Source organism: Lagopus muta, chromosome 1 (assembly GCF_023343835.1).
Source record: "Lagopus muta isolate bLagMut1 chromosome 1, bLagMut1 primary, whole genome shotgun sequence".
Classification (NCBI taxonomy): Eukaryota; Metazoa; Chordata; class Aves; order Galliformes; family Phasianidae; genus Lagopus; species Lagopus muta.
The window spans coordinates 52,105,799-52,126,438 of NC_064433.1; the positions used below are offsets into that span (position 1 = coordinate 52,105,799).

The 20,640-nt window shown below is 39.5% G+C and overlaps 1 protein-coding gene across 2 annotated transcripts in view; it reads left to right on the forward strand.

The window, feature by feature from the left end:
- The window catches only part of LARGE1 (LARGE xylosyl- and glucuronyltransferase 1), a 279,750-nt gene that overhangs the window by 237,200 nt on the left and 21,910 nt on the right, over window positions 1-20,640 (forward strand). For both annotated transcript variants that reach the window (XM_048933508.1, XM_048933516.1), the window contains 2 exons: window positions 7,601-7,756; window positions 19,843-20,006. In XM_048933508.1, coding sequence (XP_048789465.1) covers window positions 7,601-7,756; window positions 19,843-20,006 — 320 coding nt within the window. The remainder of the gene's footprint in view (window positions 1-7,600; window positions 7,757-19,842; window positions 20,007-20,640) is intronic.

Below are 20,640 nucleotides of genomic sequence, written 5' to 3' on the forward strand. Positions count from 1 at the left end.
TTTAAAATAGTCTTCATTAAGCTGAATCAGTATCAATTTTAACTTTTTTTTTTAAATTCTCTTATGTTCGTGAAGGTCAGATGTTTGACTACTGCTGAACTCTACTTTCTTGCTGCAGTTCGGCAGCATATACAAATCTGGGAGAACTTGCATGTGGAAGTCTTTCAGAGGAGGCATAAGAGGAACAGAAATTGCTAATCAAGTTTTGCATTGTTAGCAATGACTAATTTAAAATCCATCTAAATCAACATTAAAATCAGATCACTTTAGTATTTTTGTTTGTCTAAATGCTTCTTTACCTCCTTTGTCACACTGTATAGTTCTAGACAGTGTACTATATACAAACAGGCTGAAATCTATGGGCTTTGTTCTTCTGTCTCTCACATAAAGAACCACAACTTATATGAAAAAAAAAGGAATTATGCATTAGAAACGTTCCTTTCTTCTCTCTGAGGGCAGGCACCCGTTTGAAGTTGCTTTGCTTCAGTGTGTGGCAACCCTCCCCACAGCAGGGGATTGGAACTAGATGATCTTCGATGGCCCTTCTAACCCAAATCATTCTATGACTGTATGAATAGAAAACAAGAGGAGGTTAAGAAGAAGCAGTTGTCATTTAATTCTTCTTGCCATGCAAGCCAGCTTCAGTCTCTGAAGGTCAGAGATGTCTGGTTTTGCATGGCATTTGTTATGCCCTGGGAGAAAGACTTCAGAGTTGCTATTGAAGACTGGCCAAAAGATACGTGTAGGCATCCACTGTCAATGTTACCTCGTTTATCTCAGCTCCTCACTTGGTCTGCAGTAGCCCACAGTGCCAATGGACAAACACGTGCACGGCTGGACAGCAGCGATCTGTCCGGAACTGAGTTTCATTTATGCATTACTTTTTCTGGATTGGCCCATCTTTGCTTTCCTTTTTGATTAATAGTTTTTTCCTGTCTGTAAGGAAATCTCAATTACTGTGATTTGGCACAAACCAAATAGCAAGAAAAATCCTATGAAAGACGGTAATGAATTGTGATGCCTCTGACAATGAATCATGACCTCATTGAATGAGTCAGTCATCAAGTCTGGTTGTCAAGGATACAGATGCAGATACACACACATAACGGGGTAATTCGCAATCACAAAAATTGGAGGCTGGGAGTATATTAAATTATTAGAATTTACTCCCCACAAGATAGGTAAGTGCTTTAAATCCTGTTGATTGCTTTTGAAGACAGTTTTAAACACAACTGATAACGAATTAGCAGGTAGATATAAAATTAACCTCATAAATGCCCCTCTCTGAAAGTATTTCATATGATTTACTGTGCCTTTCCTGGGTACATATGCTGTACTAGAGCAACTTTTTTACATTGCCTACAAAACTTTACACAGTTTCTTGTCCATAACCCAAATACATCACTTCTGATCTGCCTCAAACATGACCTATTGCACCTCCCTATGTTCCAGTCTCTGAGCCACCCCCCATGCTGTCCAAGCACCTCAGCACTGATCTGCAGCAGCTCTGGCATTCTGCTGTCTTGCACCTTTTAATGCCAGCCAAGAAAGAGCTACACTGAGAGGAGCAAAGGGCCAAGAGGGGTAAATAGCCATCCTTTGTATGAACACTGTAGTCAGTAGGGTGATTCTGCTCTGCCAAACAAGGAGCACTGGCATACTGTGGAAGTACGTTTAAGGTGTTGCTGCAGTCAGGAGGCCTCTTATTAAGCGTTGTTACAGGCGTTGAAGGGAGAGCTGCAAACTCTTTGAGGACAAACTGAGAATTCTGAAAACTATAATGCAAGGACAGTGCTTCTCAGGCAGCTTAGGCAGAAAGCCAGGAGGCAAAAAGTAATCCCTGGGACCATGGAAAGCAAATCAGGCAGGACAGGGATTTGAATCCCACATCTGAAAACAGTGCCTACATCTCTGGGTTGCTGCTCAAAAATGAGTCTCTTCTTTTTCTGTACTTTGGATATGTCACTTTGGAAACCTCTGAAACCTCACTGATGACATTTCTGTGAAGCATTTGACACTTTCTGGAAATATTATGTTGGAATTTTTGTGTGCGTGTGTTTTTTTTGTTTGTTTTTTTGTGTTTTTTTTAAAATACAATGTTAATTTCTGATAAAAACACATTTTAACATTTCCAGGCATCTCTACTCCAGGCGTTGGTTTAATAGGTATTGCTTGTTTGCAGTGTGGCTTGGGGCACATTCAAACAAAACTTTTCAACAGTGTGTACCTGAAACAAAAACCTATTGAGACAATATTACAATGACATATATAAGTGTCTGTACTATGCAGAATTGCTTATCACTTCTGTTGATTTCAGTGGGAACTGTCTGGCTGCCTAAAAAAAGAATCTAGTTTTTGAGTAGGAAAGCCATCCGTCTACAGAAATCTCTTTTACTTATTTACCTAAATAGCGATGTGCTTGTGGGCTTAATTAATATCTGTTCAGCACTTTGCAAAAATAAACCTCTTCAGGCTTAAATTTAGGCTTAATTTATTCTTTCTTTTCCCCCTTCAGCCTGGAAGGTAGGTACAAAGCTGGGGAAGGGCAGAGAAGGATATCTTGTGTTCTCTGGTGTCCTAAGAGCTGAAGAAGAGTATCAAGATCTGTCTTTGGATAAAAAAATGAAAGGGATTGTGATTAAGGAAATGTTTGGCCAAATATTTCTTTTGTAGATAGACGATGCTATGAGGGAAAAATGGATAAAGAACATTATAGAAATAATGTTACATTGAGGCTTATAGTCTAGTGCTTTGAATGTCAGATTGGAAAAGTTTGATGTCTCCGAAGAGAATAATGTGTCTGGAGAGTAAGGAATTTTTGCTGGGATTTCTTTTTTCAGTATATTTCAGTGCAGATAACTGACCTTGGAGCCTTCTCCTGTACTCTGTCATTGCATACCACCCCCAGTTATTTTCCATCTCAGATCCCACTGGCAGTCTATGAGACAGCAATTGCATCATCATATGAATGCTTTGAATCAGAACCTGGTAATAAATGGGAACTACCAGTTCAGCTTTGTGTTTTTCACTAGGTAACAAATGGATGGAAGTATTCCAGAGACTGGCTAAGTGAAATCAGTGAATGGTAACAGTTGTTGATTAACTAGTATTATATGAGTGGAAATGTAGATAGTGCCAAGTTGCTTAATGACAACTAACCAACTGTTAAATAGAAGTGGAACTTTAACGTCTGATCTCTCAGTACTTAAATAGCTAAATGAAGATTAAAGAGTGTATTTTTCTTAGTTACTAGAGGCCTTGATCAGGGTAGGAAGGATGCGCAGGACAGCCTGAGGGCTAGCGCAGTGCTTGAATTGTCCAGCCAGATAGTGGCAGGGGCATTTCACATGTTCCAGGTGCAGTTTTCTCTGTAAGCCAACAGAGGTTTGGAATAGCTTGGAAACTAAGAGGGAAAACAGAAGAAGAAATAAATGCAGCATTACTGTGTTATTTGGTCTTAGAAAGGGGATGTTGTAGTAATGAGATTTTTAGTTTCTAGATTCACTTTCTCTTTTTAATGTTGGGATAACACTTACTCTGTCTGCAAATAAAGTGGATTCCTAGTTCGATTCTTTTTCTTCTGATTTCCCCATAGTCTCTTTCAAACTGATTTTTTTTTCTTCAATCAATTCACTGTTTCCTGCTGTAAAGTTTCTAACGTAACGACCTCAGCTTTACCTGAGCAGGCTGTTGTCTTTATCGTGTCACTGATGCCTGTGACAGCCCAACCAAGGATGTCTTGGCCTGTACAACTTGTGGTGTGGCTGATTGTATGGTGGACCAAACCTGACAGCTACAGATAGAGCTCAAGGTTATTTTGTGAGCTGACAGAAAAAAAAAAAAAAAAGAGGACACGGCCTTCAAATGTATTATTATATATCAATAGCTAAGAATATTATTACCTTCTGGAACCTGCTGTTCTTTTTTTGCTTTCATATAAGACATAATGTTTCTCTAATCAGATTACATTTGAGTAGTAGCCTGCTCTTTTACTAAACTTGTTTTCTGGTTTTTCTACCTCAGGTCATCCAGATGGTTGCATAGTTCCTTCATGTTCTTTAGCTGCATTGACATATTCTGTCTTTCTTGATTAAAAAATCTGCTTTTCTGGGCAGTCATCAGCTCCATTCAGCTTCCTTCAGTTCACTCCAAGCTCCCCTGACATCTGTACACATGTGACATCCTGACACTTTTCAAATCTGATCAGATCTGAACCACCAGCTAGGCCCCTGACACTTAGCAGATTTTGCACACGCAACAGACTTGGAAGCAGAGCAGCGAACAGACTCTGCACTGACAACTGTGATTGTCTGGCTTTGACATCATCCCCCACGCAACTTGGTAGAGTCATCAACACTGGAACTTGGCTATGATTTGACATGGTACATAGTGATGGGAAATGTGTGCAGCACTGGGGAGCTGCTCCGAAAGTAATCCCTCCTATGTTTTGATGTTGGCCCACAATTCCAGATGCAGATGTTGGTGGTATGGCAGTAGAGGCTGAACTTTTCCAACAATATTCCGTTATGTTTTGTTGCCATTTGACAGATGGCAGCTGAGGGGCAGTCTGACAGAATGGTGTCTGACAGGGAAATCCATACGGAGCAAAGGTGTATCACTGAATCCCTCCATGGGGAAAAAGTGGCACCCACTGATGTTCATCAATGCTTGCTGAATGTTTATGGAGATCAAACAGTGCATGAGAGCACAGTGAGGGGTGAGTGGTGCATTTCAACAGTGGCAGCAGTGACAGCGGGTCACCTCCACTTGTGCAGATTGTTACAAGCGAGGCATGCAGGCTCTTGTTCATCGCCGGTGAAAATGCATAGCTAATTGTGTGGCTGTTGAAAACTAGTGTTTTGTAACTGAGAATATGTTCTATCAAATAGTGTTATTGTGCTCTTTGTACCCGTTGTAGTTTCCATGGAATTAAATAGGAGGTGTTACTTTTCAGAGTGACCTATTTACTTATTGAGTTTATCATCATTAGCTCTTTCTGTGCTCTCAATCTCTGGTGAGAGTGGTTGGAGAGCTCAACAGGGCCACAGGGTGCTCATGAAGACAACCCAAAGAAAACTCTTATAAACTGTAAGTTTAAAAGGGGGAATAGACCAAAAATGATCTTAGCAAGCATTTTAGTTCATTTTCTAGCTTTTCAGTGTTATTTGATCCAATCCTGAAGAGGTGCAAGTTACCAGCAGACTGACAATTTCCTTTCAAGGTTTGTTTGAAAAAGTAAATCCTACTACTGTGCAAAACTGTCTAGCAGCCCATATAGGTTACGGGCTATAGGTTCATTCGGTCCTATGCTTACATTTGCCTGTTTCCCCGAAGTAGGGTTCAATCACTGAGATTTTTTGCATACGTTGTGTGTGTTTTGCTGCATTTAAATATTGAATATTTAACGTTCTTTTCAAAGAAGAGAGGTTTTGAACATGTCACCATGACTTTATGCCTTATCCCAGCATGCTAGTTAAAGCTCCTTTCGTTTCTGTATTGTTCACAAACATTGCAGCAGAAAGTTGACAATTAAGGTACAATTTTGAGTGTACATACAAATGTAAAAGTAGCAAAGAACATAGCATTACCTGAGAAATATATCTATACCAAGTATATTTTGTCCATATTTACATGTTGATGCATTGGTGGTAGGTGGATGATTGGACTACATGATCTTAGAGATCTATTCCAACCTTAATTATTCTGTGATTCTATGATCATGATCTTGATTGAACATGTTCCTATAATAGAATAAATTGATGTGCCTGTTTCTGCAACAGTGTTGTTTCCCTATCATTTCCTTTCTGTTACTGTATGTATTGCATCCTAATAGCTTCAGTAGTGAAATCGTGGGAAGGGATAAAGCTTTCTGCATTGGGAAAAATTTTCATTTGTGTTGGCTGTATAGAGGAGAGCGCTGTGAGTTGGTTTTCTTTGTGTTACAAATACTCGGTAGAGAGGCTGTCTTATTTGCTGAAGTCAGTGCAGGCAGAATTCAGGTGACGTCCTGTTCTTTCCTCCTGCGGATCACTCGTTCAGAAGCAGAGAGAGTGTTTTAAGAGGGCTCCCTGCTCCTGCCGAGCTGTTTTGCTGACACTGAGGGGAGCATGCTCACCTGCTCGGGGCTGCTCTGTGCTTCTGTGCCCACTGCCTCCCACAGCTGCGATGCACAGAGCAGAGCTGACCACCCCGCGGCTCTGTGGCTGTGTGAGTGATGCGGTGCCTCCATGCAATTAACTTAATGCGTTCAGAGAACCTCCGGAACTCCTCACTTGGAAATGTTCCCGAGGGAGATGGGTTTTTTTAATCTCTTTAGAAGTCATAGGAATAAAACTGAATACAAAGCACTTGCTTGGTTGGTTGTTGGGGTTTTTTTTGTGGGTTTTGTTTGTTGTGTTTTGTTGGGTTTTTTTTTCCCTTATGCCTAAAATACAGCCTCTATAAAATGAAAACATTCCTTCAAGGTACTTTTGGCTCCTTCATAGTTTTTCCTTAGGGTCCCATTTTTGTTCGCATTGTCAGAGCGCGCTGCAAAGTCGCCTGGTTGTAAATGGGAATTGAAGCCTTTATGTCAGCATTAGAGTTAAAACTAGGCCAGTGTGAGTGTCATCTCCCATTAAAAGAGCTTAAATACATGCTGGAAATAGGAATTCCAAGGGTGAAGCATTGTACTGCACCACTATATTATATGATGCAACTGAGATCAGCCTTGTTTAAATCAAGCAGTGGCGAGAAGGAAATCAGATTAGATTCAGTCCTTTTTGAAGGATGTACATGCATGCAGGAATTCATCTGAGGCTTTTTCTCCTCAGTATCTAATGACAGAAGAGCTTACCTGACCTGAAACAGTGAATCAGTTAGTCATATGGAAATCTGAGATTAATATTTAATACCAAAATCCACGTGTCCCTGTTCAGAGAGTCTCTTTCCTCTCTACCAGGTTTGTGGTAGACCTGTGACAGAGTTCATGCCATGCTGCATCATAACCTATACTGTACCCCAACTCATTTGTACAGGTTGTCATATGGAGAGCTCAAAAGAGAATCATCAAAATGTAGTAAAGCCTTTATGCTGAAATGACATTGTGGCTGAAGGAACTGGGATTTTTCAGTCTGGTGAAGAGGAGGCTCAGGGGAGATCTTTTTGCTCTCTATAGTGACGTGAAAGGAGGTTGTAGCGAGATGTGGGTTGGCCTCTTCTCCTAGGTAACAGTGATAGGATGAGAAGGAATGGCTTAAAGTTGTGCCAGGGGAGGTTCAATTTGGATATTAGGAACAATTTCTTCTCATGAGTGGTGCAGCATAGGCACGGGCTGTCTGGGGAGGTGGTGAAGTCACTGTCCCTGGAGGTATTCAAGAAACATGTGGATGTGGCACTGAGAGACATGGTCTAGACTAGTATCAGGCATGACTAGATGGTTGGACTAGATGATCTTTGTGGTCTTTCCAACCGTAATGATTGTATGATTCTGTGATTCTGTGATGTAGTTTTGGGGTTGTTCTTTGATTTTAAGTGGGCTCTAAACTAAACGCACAAAAACCATGGGAAATGCCAATTTGTATTCTAACAGCAGGCTGCATTTTCTCTTTTTCTTTCTGAGGTGATTCACTGGAACTCACCAAAGAAGCTGCGGGTGAAAAACAAGCACGTGGAGTTTTTCCGCAACCTCTACCTGACATTCCTGGAATACGACGGGAACTTGCTGAGACGGGAACTCTTTGGCTGTCCCAGCGAGGCAGATGTTAACAGTGAAAACGTAAGTGGCACGTTGAGGGCTTGAAAGTTGTAAAGAGAGTTTCATACATAGCACAGGGTACGTGAAAATCTGGAGAATTGGCTGTGGGAGGTAGGGACTCGGGAGAATTGAGGTCAACGCTCAGATTCCAAGAGTGATGCTGTGCAAATCATTTAATCTCTCTGTGCCTCAGTCCCTTCCCCATAAAACTGTCATATTAATCTTGCCTTTCCTCTGTTGTTTTTGTTTTGGTGGTATTTTTGGCTGCCTTTTTTTTTTTTTTTAATCCCCATCAAAGCTAAGTTCACAAATTGAAAATGAGGATTTGGACTCTTAATTCTATTAGGCAATTCTGCAAATCTCATCCTTAGACCTAAAACTTTCCAAGAGAAAGGATTGTTTCTTGCTGTGTTTGTTCAGCGTAAGACAATGTTGACTTTGGCTAGTAGATACTAATGCACAAATAATGAAGAGAAAATGAAAATATCAAGACTGCTGGGTTAGGTCTATGAGGTTTTGCTGTACTGTAAATTGTAGAATGAGTTAATACTTCAGGGTACGCATAGGCAGTGAGACTAGTGAGTTGTTTCTGCCCCAAATCTAACAAAGCACAGCAGCACTTAAGTGTATCTGCATAAAATTTGCAATCAGAACCTTTCAGATGAAACAAATCCTTTGAAAATGGTTGAAATCAAGGATGTTTACATACAGATGTTCTTAAGTATGTGTGTGCCTTAGTACATATAGTTCCAGTATAAAAAACTGTTATTTGAAACACTTATACACAGATGCATATGAACTCCTTGTGTATGATGTGGTCTGTGGAGATTTCTAGACCAAGTATCAATTTTGACTATGTAGCTGAAATACAAAAAAAAACTGTATCATTTTATATTATCTTAAAGGAAAAAAACTACATAATTATCTAAAAAGTTAAAAATTCTCTATATAAAAATCAATAAAGCAAAGTCACTGTCATGTATGCATTAGCAGTTCAGAGATAATTAGCGATGTAGCATCATTGAAGCTCCATTTTGCCTGTGACCACAGGAGATGCCAGTCCTAGTTTTCTGTCAGTAGCACTCAGAGATTGGATGGATCTATTTTAGCCTAAGGCAAGGCTTCCCAGATACTCATTCAGCCTTCCCTCAGTCTTCTGAAAGAGGTGGGAAAATGATAAAAAATCTGGAGATAAACATTAACTCAAGGAGACTGAAACAGACAAAAGAGAGAAAGTGCACAGCAAGAGTGAAAACACACGGAGAAAGAAAATCCTCTGCGAGAGTGAGAGGCTTTTAGAGAATCAAGTGAACTGAATGTAATAAAAGATCACTAAGAGGCTGATGGCCAGAGACGTCAGGATACAGTAGATGGAGTAGAGGGTTGGAAAAGGGGAGTGAGACGCTGAAAATAAAGACAATAAAACAAAACACATCTTCATCATGTTTTAAGTATGCAGGTTCAAATTATTCTGAATTTGCAGTTGTGTGTGTTGGAAGAGCAAGAATTCAGTCACAGATTTGTTGTTGTATTTTCCAGAGCTCTGTAAGTCCTTAAACATAGAATCATAGAATGGCTTGGGTTGGAAGGGCCCTAAAAGTCACCCAGTACCACCTCCTCTGTCGTGGGTAGGGCTGCCACCCACCAGATCAGACTGCCCAAGGCCCCATCCAACTGAACCTTGAACACCTCCAGGGATGGGGCATCCACAGGTCCTCTAGACAGCCTGTGTCAGTACCTCACCACCCTAAGTAAAGAATTTCTTCCTAACATCTAACCTAAATTTCCCCTCTTTTACTTCAAAGCCATTCCCCATTATCTTATTGCTTTCTGTTCAAAATGTCAATTCCTCTCCTGCTTATAAGCTTCCATCAAGTACTGGAAGGCCAAACTGAAGTTTTCCCAGAACCTTCTCTTCTCAGACTGAAAAAACCCAGCTCCTTCAGACCTTCATCATAGGAGAGGTGCTCCAGCACTTCTGATCATCTTCATGGTCCTACGCTGGACCCTTTCCAACAAACTCAAGCATGTCATCAACCACATAGACTTGTACATGCTCAGTCTCATGAGGTGGTCTCAGACTTCCTTCACTCTTACAGTGGAAGGTATTTTGCTCTCCCGACTCCTGCCTGGAGGTTCAGGTACATGAGAAATATGAGAAACCTGACTGCCACTGAAGACTCAGGCAAAGAGGTTGTTGTGTACCTTAGCCTTTCGATGTGAATTGTAGCCAGTTCTCTCTTCTCATTTTTTCAGGGGATTACACAGTCCTTGGTCTGTCTCTTCTGACCAATATATCTATAGAGTCCCTTCTTGTTATTTTACACATCCCTTACCAAGTTTCTTTCTGTCTGCACCTTGGCTTCCCTGATCCCATCTCTGCATGTCCAGACAGTATCACTAGGTTCTTTCCAGGATGCCCACCCCTGCTTCCACTTCATTCCAGATGATAAATTGTTGGGGAGCGATGCACACTGAATGTAAGTTCTTACTGCTGGAAATGGCTGTTAAAAAGTTTAAAATGGCTCATTTTACGCAACTTGTATCTGGTTGACAGACACTGGAAATGACTAACTCTTCAATCCTGTTTCTTATTCAAGACAAGTAGAATGCAATATGGTGTATGGTATGGCTTCTGTCTGAATAGGAAATGTAATTCATTCTTCCTCTTATAAATTAAAAAAAGAAAAAGAGGAGGATACTGGAAAAGATTGAGCTAGACGCACAAAAACATACGAGTCCTAACTTGCCAAGAGACACCAAAAAGTTAACAGCCTTCTATTAAAACAATGAGATGTAGAAAATACCTAACTTTGAATAGCTTAAGAATAGTCACTTAGGAGAATACGTTGTTTTTAATCAGTTGCCCTTGATGTAAGCCCAGCTCAAAACTTGTCAATTTCCCCTTTTTTTTCTTGTAGAATACAAAAAGCAAGTTTTGGCTTTGGTGTTATGAGACCCTAAGAACAAGATTATCATGAAAACTTCTCTCTCCCCCTCTCTCACTCTGCTGTAGTACGCACAGTGTCACAGGTGTCCTATTAAAATACAGTGCATTCCCATGATGTATAGCAGCACAGTGTTCAGACGCAGAGCATCATGTAAGGTGAGCAGGGAGCCACTGTTTGTCATTCCTCATGGAACAAGGACTAGGGGACATGAAGTGGAAATAGCAAGTAGCAGGTTCAAAACAAAGCAAGCTATTTCACCCACGATGCAGTGAAGCTTTGAACAGGAAGTAATGTTGCTAAAAATACACCTGAATTCAAAAAGTGATTGTGGAAACAAAATCAGTCAGGACTGTTAGGCTTTGATGCAGGAAATTCTTACACCCAAGTGCAGGACTGGAGGAATATTCTGAGAAAGCATCACCATACACACACACTGCCTTTGTACTCCTCTCCAGGCAGCATGGCTGGAGACAGGATTCTGGGCTGGGTGTGGGCTACCTTTAGCCTGACAAGATGCAAATGTAGGGTTAGGACTCCTAAGAATTTATTTTTAAAAAAAAAAGGCTGTAATTCTTGCAAAAGAAATATGCTTAAGGTAGGAATTGTTATTTATGTTGCAGCTGTTATTTTTTTCTTTCTTCTTCAAATTGAAGCTAGCAACCTCAAAAGACACTGGGCTTTATTGTGCTAAGCATAGTATAAGTGTAAGCATTTGGGGCTGGAGCTCAGTGATCCTTAAGGTCCCTTCCAACCTAAACCAAACTACAGTACTATGAAAAGTTGCTCCTTCATTTGGCTATGCTTCTCTGTGCTGTGAACCAGTGGTCAGAATGCTGAAATACCTCTGCCAGTTTTATAATCAGAGAGAATTACTTAAGCACTAAATCCACTGAGCCCTGCTGTGGAAGAAGCAGTGGCTTGTTAGGAGGCTGTCACTCAGAATCTGGCTGTGGCAGAATGTACCCTTAAGGTCTTGTTCCAATATGCCAGCCATTGCAGCTCTGCAGTTTAATATTTGTAATGATGTTTTATTTAGAGTGCAACCTGTAATTAAGGAATCTCATTTGTAATGCAAATATCTGGAAAATGTAAAAAGAAATGTGACAGTGGGCACCACTGGGCTGATTCTGTTGCTCTAAGGCCCTTTACACATAACTCTAAGGCCCCTTTACACTTCTCATCAGTACTGAGACGGCCTTAAAATGAGTGTAAATTATGTATCTTCCCTTTTTAAAGACTCTTTACAATGTCAGGGAGATGTAAAGAGGTATTAGTTGAAAAGGTAATCAGACATTACATTAATCTGTCACTCTTTCCGTGGCTGTGTGCATGCATGTATGCTTGTATATACACGTCTGTATATATTAATATAGATTAGTACTTTTTTTCTTTTTCTTTTTTTTTTTAAGTTTCCTAAGGAAGTATAGTGTCACACATTGAATTTTTAGATGTCTAAAATCAGTCTTTGGATCCCACACATCACAGCACTGATCTAATTGGGCGCTGATCTTCAGCTGCACCAAGCTGCACTGTTAGTAGGTTCCAAAAAGTTGCCAAAAAGTTGCAAATAGGAACGAACAGAACAGATAGAGCTTTGAAAATGAAATATTGGAGGCAAAGAAATACACATTCAAAAACGGAGAGACTCGAGTCATTTTTCTGTTTATATAAAAAGAGTTATATGTATGTCTATGTGTACATACATATTTTATCCTTTCACTGAAATAGTGAAGCTGAAAGGTGCTGTGTGTTTCAGGGACACACTGCAGACGGGGTCCTGGCACGTGCTCCTCACTGCAGAGCATCACTCTGAATCCCCTTCATTCAGTGTGTGCTAACATGGGATTACACAGAGCTGGCTGTTCTCTGCAAACTGGTATTACATTCACCTCTTTGCCTTGTATGCAGATTCTGGATGGGAATTCAAATGTGAAATTCAGATTATGAACCAAATCCTCCTGTAAACACTGCCAATGACTCCAGTGCCCTATGAAGTGGGTCCTCAGCCATTCCGTTCTGCATCTTCCGTGCTATTTCCCCTTCTTAGCCCTTTTTTACTTTGATGCAAGGGAGAAGATTTTAGGGAAACCCTCTAAATTAAATGTTTTCTATTGGCTTTTAATGTAAAGCACAGCACATCATTCTAAAGAACCTATCACAGCATCTAAAGTACTTCAATGTGATCTTCTGCCTGCTATCTCTGTAGTTGTGCTATGAGATACATACTGTAAGCCTGATTTTAGCACAGGCACGCACACTCAACCTTTTAGCATTCTCATAAAACTCGTTTCCTGCAGACAGCTTCTCACCAGGTGCTTCTGCCACAGCATTAAATCTGAAGGTTGAATGAGGTGTCCCCCATTACTGAAGCCTGTGTCCTGATCCAAAACCTAGAGCAAGATCAGTGGGAGTCTTATCACTGATTTCACTCACTTTTGGAGAAAAAGAGTAGATTACCCTTAGAGAAGAGTTAAAAAAAAAATGATAATAATGAAGATTTGCTCCAGATTTCCTCCACTTTTTCATTTTTTTCATTCAGCAGCACAAAGGGACAGCATAAAAATTCTTATTCTCCCTGAAAACACTTGCTTAGGTGTATCAGTATTTCCTAAATGTCTTCTAACTTACTTACTTTTTTGTATGAAACCACTGATTCTTAATAGTAGCAAATGGCTCTGCATGCAATCCAGTAATATCCATCAGAAGAGCAGGAGATTGATGTGCTACGTAGTTTAAACTCAACAATGTGCCACATAATTTACACTCAACTAATAAATTTAGTGATTTCTGAATGTCTAAGAAGGGCACATAAAGGGAGCTTCCAGGCCAGTAATTGGGTGCTGAACTTAAAATCAGACTCCTGCTGTTCCAAAGGCTGACTTTGTTCCTGCAGTATTTCTGCCTACTGCATCATTTGTAGGACTGGCATATAAAGGTACTGTTTTGTCATGTCATAGCCTTTCTCTAGTAATAACAGGTGGTTTATGGCAGTTTTGACAGGAAATCCTAACTTGCCCAGCTGTGTTGTTTCTATTATTAAAACTGTTGTTATTATTAAATGCTGAGCTGGTAGCACATCCTTCTAGCTGCCTGAAACTTCCCGTTATACTGCTTTCAGCTGCTTACAGTATTGCTAGATGGGGGAATTGTGAACTATGTTTCTTTTCAACGTGCTTTTATGTCTCCCTTTTCCTTCTCTCAATTTTTAAAGTGAAGCATGGGGAAAAGCATTGGGGGTTGCACACAGTGCAAGTTCAGATGACTTCTTCATGGAACTACTCCGTAGTCCAGAGAAAGAGCTGACATTTAGCAAGAGTGAACTTGGGGCCAAGAATGTGTCTTTTGCCAGGCTGCTGAAAATTTATGCAAATTATAGGGCTGAAAAATCCCCCTATAATACACGCACTCTCAGTTGTGCTTTGTTTGCTAAGTAGGAGGCTAAGATCTCTGGAGACTCCTTTGGAACATGCATGGATATGTCTGATCAGATTATAAATTTGTCAGTGCCACAGAACAATGCAGTACACTGCAAGTGAGGGACCAGGATGAAGATGGGCATATTCTGTGTTTCTTTCAGAACGCTTAGGATCAGGTTTTACCAAACAGTAGAGCTAAGAGCAGAAACCAGTGTGATCTCTGTTCTGAGAGGGATCCATTAACCTCACTGCTGTCCAGGCAATATGGAGGAGGAAAAAAAATTAACTTTCACTTGTAAAAGGTTAAAATTCAGGTCAGAGGATCCTGTTGTGAGATATTGGCACAGGCTGCCCAGAGAAGCTGTGGGTGCCCCATCCCTGAGGGCGTTCAAGGCTAGGTTGGATGGGGTCCTGGACTGCCTGGGTGGGCTGGGTGGGTCTTTAAGGGCCATTCCAACCTGAGCCATTTTGGGATTCTAGGATTCCATGAAAGGCTTAAAGAGTAGATTTACTGTAGACAGTAGTTCTGAGAGGGAGTACCAGGGACAGGAAGAGAAAAGGAGTGATGTGTGCCTCCAGGTGCAGTTTGCTGTCAAATTACTTGAACAAGGACTGTAGGGCTACAAGCAGGGCTGATATAGAATACATTTTGGAACTTGCCATAGAAGAAGAGGAGTCTGAGGAAACGTGAGACCAGCCTGTCAAGGCACTGTGGTGCAAGGGAGGGCTATAAACAGCTCTGCCAAGAATGGGTGTTGGGGACCTGGAGAAGAGAAATTCAGAGAACTACCCAGAGCTCACAGCTGCAGCTGAGAATACACAAAACTGTAGTTTGCATATGCCTAATTGTCATGTTATGCATGCCAGGAATTCTTTTGGTTCATGGGATCATTCATAGTAAAGGTAAGCCATTACTTCTGTTTAGCAATAAGATTGTCTATTTTATTTATTTGGCAGCAAAGTTCTTGTTAGGTAGGCTTGCTCAGACACTATACTTCTCTTTGTCCTAAGCACAGCTGTGTTTAATAGAAGGCTGAATTTGCCCCAGTAGCAAATGGTACAAAGTTTTATGACATGGGAAGAATAAAGGTTTCATTGACATGGGATTAGTCAGGTTTTTATTACTAATTACTGGAGAAGCCAGAAGTACTTTATGTAGGTCATCCCAAACAACGCTCAGTAAGTGCTTTTTCCTCCTTACATCATCGTCTGTTGTTGTTGTTGTTGTTGTTTATGCCATGCTAAAGGCAACAACTAATTCACGCACTTTAAAAGCGCTAAATGTTGCAACAAATTTCCTACTGGTGGGAACTGGGGCAGCTACACAGGAGGAAATGGAACTGCTGCATTTTATAGCAAGATTGTAGTTAACTGGTGTTATTTTTCAACTCTCAGTGGCTAAGCTGAGCTGATTTTCTGCTGTGAATTTTAACTGCACACACCTGGGAGAAGGAAAGATGATCTGAAAGTTAAAAGTTTTCATCTAAGCAGCTCAGTTTCCTGTTGTGTTAGCATGATATTTACTGAGTTACTTAAGCCTCATGTATTCTCACCTCACCTTACCCTCTCTTATGAAAAAGAGAAGTCTGCATGAGGGGATTCATTCTCTTCCCGAAGTCTAAATAGCCTTCCACACACAAAACATTTTTTGTTCAGCTTTTTCTTGAGTATCAGTAATCCCAAAGAAAATATTTCTGATCCTGGATGTTGAATTGGTCTAATTTGGGATGAAGTCCTTTAAGTTTTGGTGGGAAGTGAATTATTTCTGTGACATGAAAAAATGAAGCTTATCACTGATGCATTTTCACCAGGAGTAACTCATTTGTTGGTGAAAGATATGTGCTATGTGCCATGTATCATATGAGCCTATCGTCTGCCATGCAGAGGAAGCACCACCTCATCTCAAACAAGCACATTAGGCAGTTGGACTTGGTAAATGGTGAGGATTCGTGTTGGAGTTGAAAGCCTTCTGGCCTGAGATCTGATCCTCTGCCACAGCTGGTTGCCTCTTTGCTTTGGCCTCATGTATGCCATGGTGCTCTCTGCGTGCTGCCATTTTTATGTCAGAAACAAGTAACATCATGTGCTAATGAAAGCACTTGCTGTTTTCCTCTATGATATTTCCTTAGAGAACATCTACTGCATATAGCCTGAAAAGAATATCGCCTTTCTACCACAGGAATGTTTCCTTGAGGTGAAACTTCTCACATGCTCTGTGGCAAGTAGCCTTCACATTGAAAATCTTGTAGAAAGAATGAAACTCATGCTAAGCAGGAACTTGCTTTTGAAAAAATGCATGCTGTTACTCTAAGAATGAAAAGTCTTCATTATATTAGGCATTTTCTTGTAAGTATAATGGAGAGACTCATAATTGGTATGCCATCTTTTTATCAAATCCAGCTGACATTAAGATCCTTATTTTGATGGCACACAGTGTTTAAGTAAGTGTCTGTTTGCATAGATCTGTCAGATCGCCATTATAAGCCCATTTTTTCATGAATGTATAATGTGGGAGGAAATCTTAAAGCAAGCTATGAGGTTTTTGTCCATAAAGAATGGATCCACACAATATACATGTTGTAGGTAAGATTGTATCAGTGGAGAAATGTTACGTGATCACGAAAAACAATATGAGGTAGCTTGTAAAGAGGTAACTTTGAAGTTATGTATGTGTCTCTTAGTTCCTTCTGTTTTGAATGTTGTGCATCCTTAACGTTTTCCATTTAAAATGTGTCTGTAAAAATGGCATACAACTGTGTGTAGTAGGTATTTATAGACTGTCTCTCTTCACAGTAAAGACGTTGTAGCCTTTATCTGTGTGCATGACACTGGGAGTATGTGAATGTATAGGCAGAGTAAGTGAAGACTGACAAAGCATTGGTAAAACAGATAAGCTAGATGCACTGAAAGTCTTCCCATAAGAAAGGAAGCGCTTGTATTCCCACTTCAGTGGTATGAACTTGAAGTACAAGAGTATTCCAATATGGGGTATGTTGAAGACCTGGACATTTTACCTTGTATTTTCTTTAAGTCTCACACCTCAATATATGAGGTGCTTGCACAGCAATAACAAGAGTTTTGGCTTGGCTTAAAAGAGAAAAGAGTTAAAGAAAAAAGATTTGAAAGAGTTGCCATTAAATAGCTTCAGTCTTGCAGAGACAACGAGGCAAGAACGGGTGGGAAATTTTCCTTTCCTGCTCTTACCTCCAAGAAAGTCATGCCAGAGAGCAATAAAAGAGCAATACTGCCTAAAAGAATGATGAAACTGATACCTTTGCACCTGCACAAGTAGCATAAGTACAAAAGAAAGAGATGCCCAAAAGAAAGGTTTTTGGTTTATTTTGCTGTGACTCCAAAGGAAAGGTTTGGGATTTTTTTGGCTGTGACTTGTTTTATGCTGTGCAATCATTTGTTACACTAATAAGCATGAAGCGTACATGTGCAGCGCGCATATTTTGCTCTATGGTATTTTTTCCACTTTGTATTGTTGTCTATCATCAGACAAGAGGCATATTCAAGTAACGAGCTGTCCAGTTTTAAGGATCTGATGTTAAGGTCACTGGAGGAAAGAAAGGGTGAGATATTTGGTTATTTCTTCAACCTCAGAAACTGGCAGCACTATTCCATTATAGCTGTAAATATTCCTCTTAAAAATAACAAAACCCACAACAAAATCATCCTTGAACTAGATTGAATAAAAGGGAAAAATGAGGATTTAAAAATGAACATTTTAGGGCATGGCTAACTTCCCCAGTGCTTTGATATTGTCTTAATCATTTAAATTTAAAGCTCCTTGATAATTCTGGTAATACATATACATGTGTATATATATGTGTGTGTATATATATATATATATTTTTTCTTTATAGGCATTTTTGTGAAAAAAATTATTTTTTTTAAATTCATTTTAAAAACGAATTTAAATGAGTTTAATTTTAATTAAATTTAAATTAAATGAGTTTTATTCATATATTGTTTGAATGTTCTTTTGAAAATGAAGTACAGGTTCAGTTATGATCTGTAAAGCAGAACGAATGGAACTCCAGCAATAAAGTTAATGAATTCCTGATTTCTGTTCCACCAAAAGATCTTGATTTCAGTAGTTTTGCCTGAGTAAAGATTTGTCAAGATTCAGACTCTCATCTTTCTAAAAGCAGTCTCTCCTGAGAGGCGTTGTAAGATCTGTGCAGAACAATAGCAAGAAAAAGTGAGATCCTGATCCAAAACTCATTGAAATCAAAGACGATGTTCCCATTATTCAAAAGAAGATTAAAGAGTGATATACAGAAAGATGCTGGGAATTATTCCATCAGCCTTCACAGGAAAACATTCCGTTCTCACATTATTGTTGATGGCAGCCATCATGCTTATAGTTCCAAGAACAACAGCTCTTGTTCTTAGCACAGCATTAGAACAAGAAACACCTACATTTTCCAGTGTTTTTTCTTAATGATACTGTTGTAAAGTATTGCTTTAAGCCTTCTGAACAGATCTTTAAATCTAAATAAATGTCTGTAATTCATAATCTGTTTGTTGCGTGAAACAGCTTTGAAATCCACCGTGGTTTTATCAAAACTTGTGAAAACCTGAAATGGATATTCGTCTTCATTTACTCTTTACTGACAAATAGGTAATCGTATCCTTCTTAGAGAATGCTTTTAAGAAATACAGTGTAAGAAATGATACCTTTACTAATAACCTATATTTCAGAGCAACGCAAACAAAACTCTATTTGATGTGTCAACACCATATGTATAATTTTCATCGCTGCATTTTGTAGAACTTTTAAGAGCAGGCATGACTGATTTTTCCTTTTAAATGAATGCATTTTAAGTAATCTACCCAGATGTTTGGCTTTAAATTATGTAGTTCAATGATGGAATTGGTCAGCTGCTGAGACATTTGGTCAGTTTTTTTCTTCCTCCTTTTCCCATAGCTAAACTTTTATTCTTTTAAAGCTACATGACTGCATGACTCAGGATTGAATTGCTTTCTTTTGCCTATTTTGACTTTGAAGTGTCTTGATTTTCAAGAAAACCAAGAAATACGTGCTCTCTGGTAATCTGACATCCTTTCAGTTTCACAAACCAGGTATCGAGAAGCACAAATCCTGTGCTTAATTCTGGCTCTTCTGCAGTTGAAAGATTATTTTCATTGCAAAATTATACTGATGCAGATATGTACGTCTCAGTAAACTGACTAATGTTCAGTTTGTTACTTTTCCAGCTGTCTGTCCATGCCCCTAGCAACACTTAGCATTCTCCAGCAGAGGCAGCAGAATGGGAATTGCTTAGTCCAGGGTACAAACTTAATCTGCTGCTGAGTCTTCTCTACTGGAGCTTTATGTCTACAAGTAGTTTAAAATACTGCTTCACAGAAGGAATGGCCTTATGCATCATATTGGAACATTTGCTCTGAAACTTGGTGGTATTAAATGTTGTGATCGTTCACTGTTTCATTGCTAGTCTGGATGTTGGAAGTCTATAATATGTATGATGTATGCAATACATAGACCATAATACTATGGACTGTCTGCCTCATCTGTTTACTTAAAAGACCTTTCTTCTTATCTCATGTCCATTGACTGGAAGGAGTGAGGCTTGGGAAAATATGATATGTATGTGGAATTCAAATTGCACTCCTCATTGCCTCATGCTACAGGTTTCCAACCTCTTTATTCTCTCTGACTCTCAAGAGAAATTGTAAAGATCTTACCTTTATGTCTACTCTTACTTTACAGCTCCAGAAACAGTTGTCTGAGCTGGATGAGGATGATTTGTGCTATGAATTTCGTCGAGAACGTTTCACTGTCCATCGCACTCATTTGTATTTTTTACATTATGAATACGAGCCTGCTTCGGACAATACTGATGTAACACTGGTGGCTCAGCTTTCAATGGACAGGTAAGGAAAATCTTATTTGGAAGTATGAGACAATCTTTTCTGACAGCACTGTGTGTAGCTTTAGAGAGAAAAAAAAAATAATAGAAACAGTTATACTGTAAGATCTATCTTCAGGAGGAGTAGCATATTTAGACATCACACTTGCACCCAGACTGGAGTTGTACAGTTCACAATGGAGTATGAATAGAGCTCATGAGAGGTTGAATACTGGAGCTGCAGGAGTTGTTACTTGTCAGAGTTGCCAGGCATTATTAGTTCATGGAGTTTCACAGTAACTTAGGAATAACAGATGTTTGTGACAGACTTAAGCAAGCAGTGGTAGCTAATCTAATATTGTACACACAACATTTCCTCATCAGACAATCTTAGTTTGTTTTCATTACTATTTTCCTTGCATAAGATTTCAATTAGTGACTTGATTTCCTTATGAGAATGACAACTAAACATTTGAGTTTCAAATTGGGCAGTTTAAAGTAAAATATTTTTATGTTTACTGTTAAATGAAAAATTGCCTTTTGATGGGAGTCGCTGCAGGTCTGTACAGATTTGCAAAATAATATCTGTAGTTTAACTCTTTCCAACTTTCAGTTCCAATTAAAGTGGAATTTAACTGGTATTTTATTTGGGGAAAAAA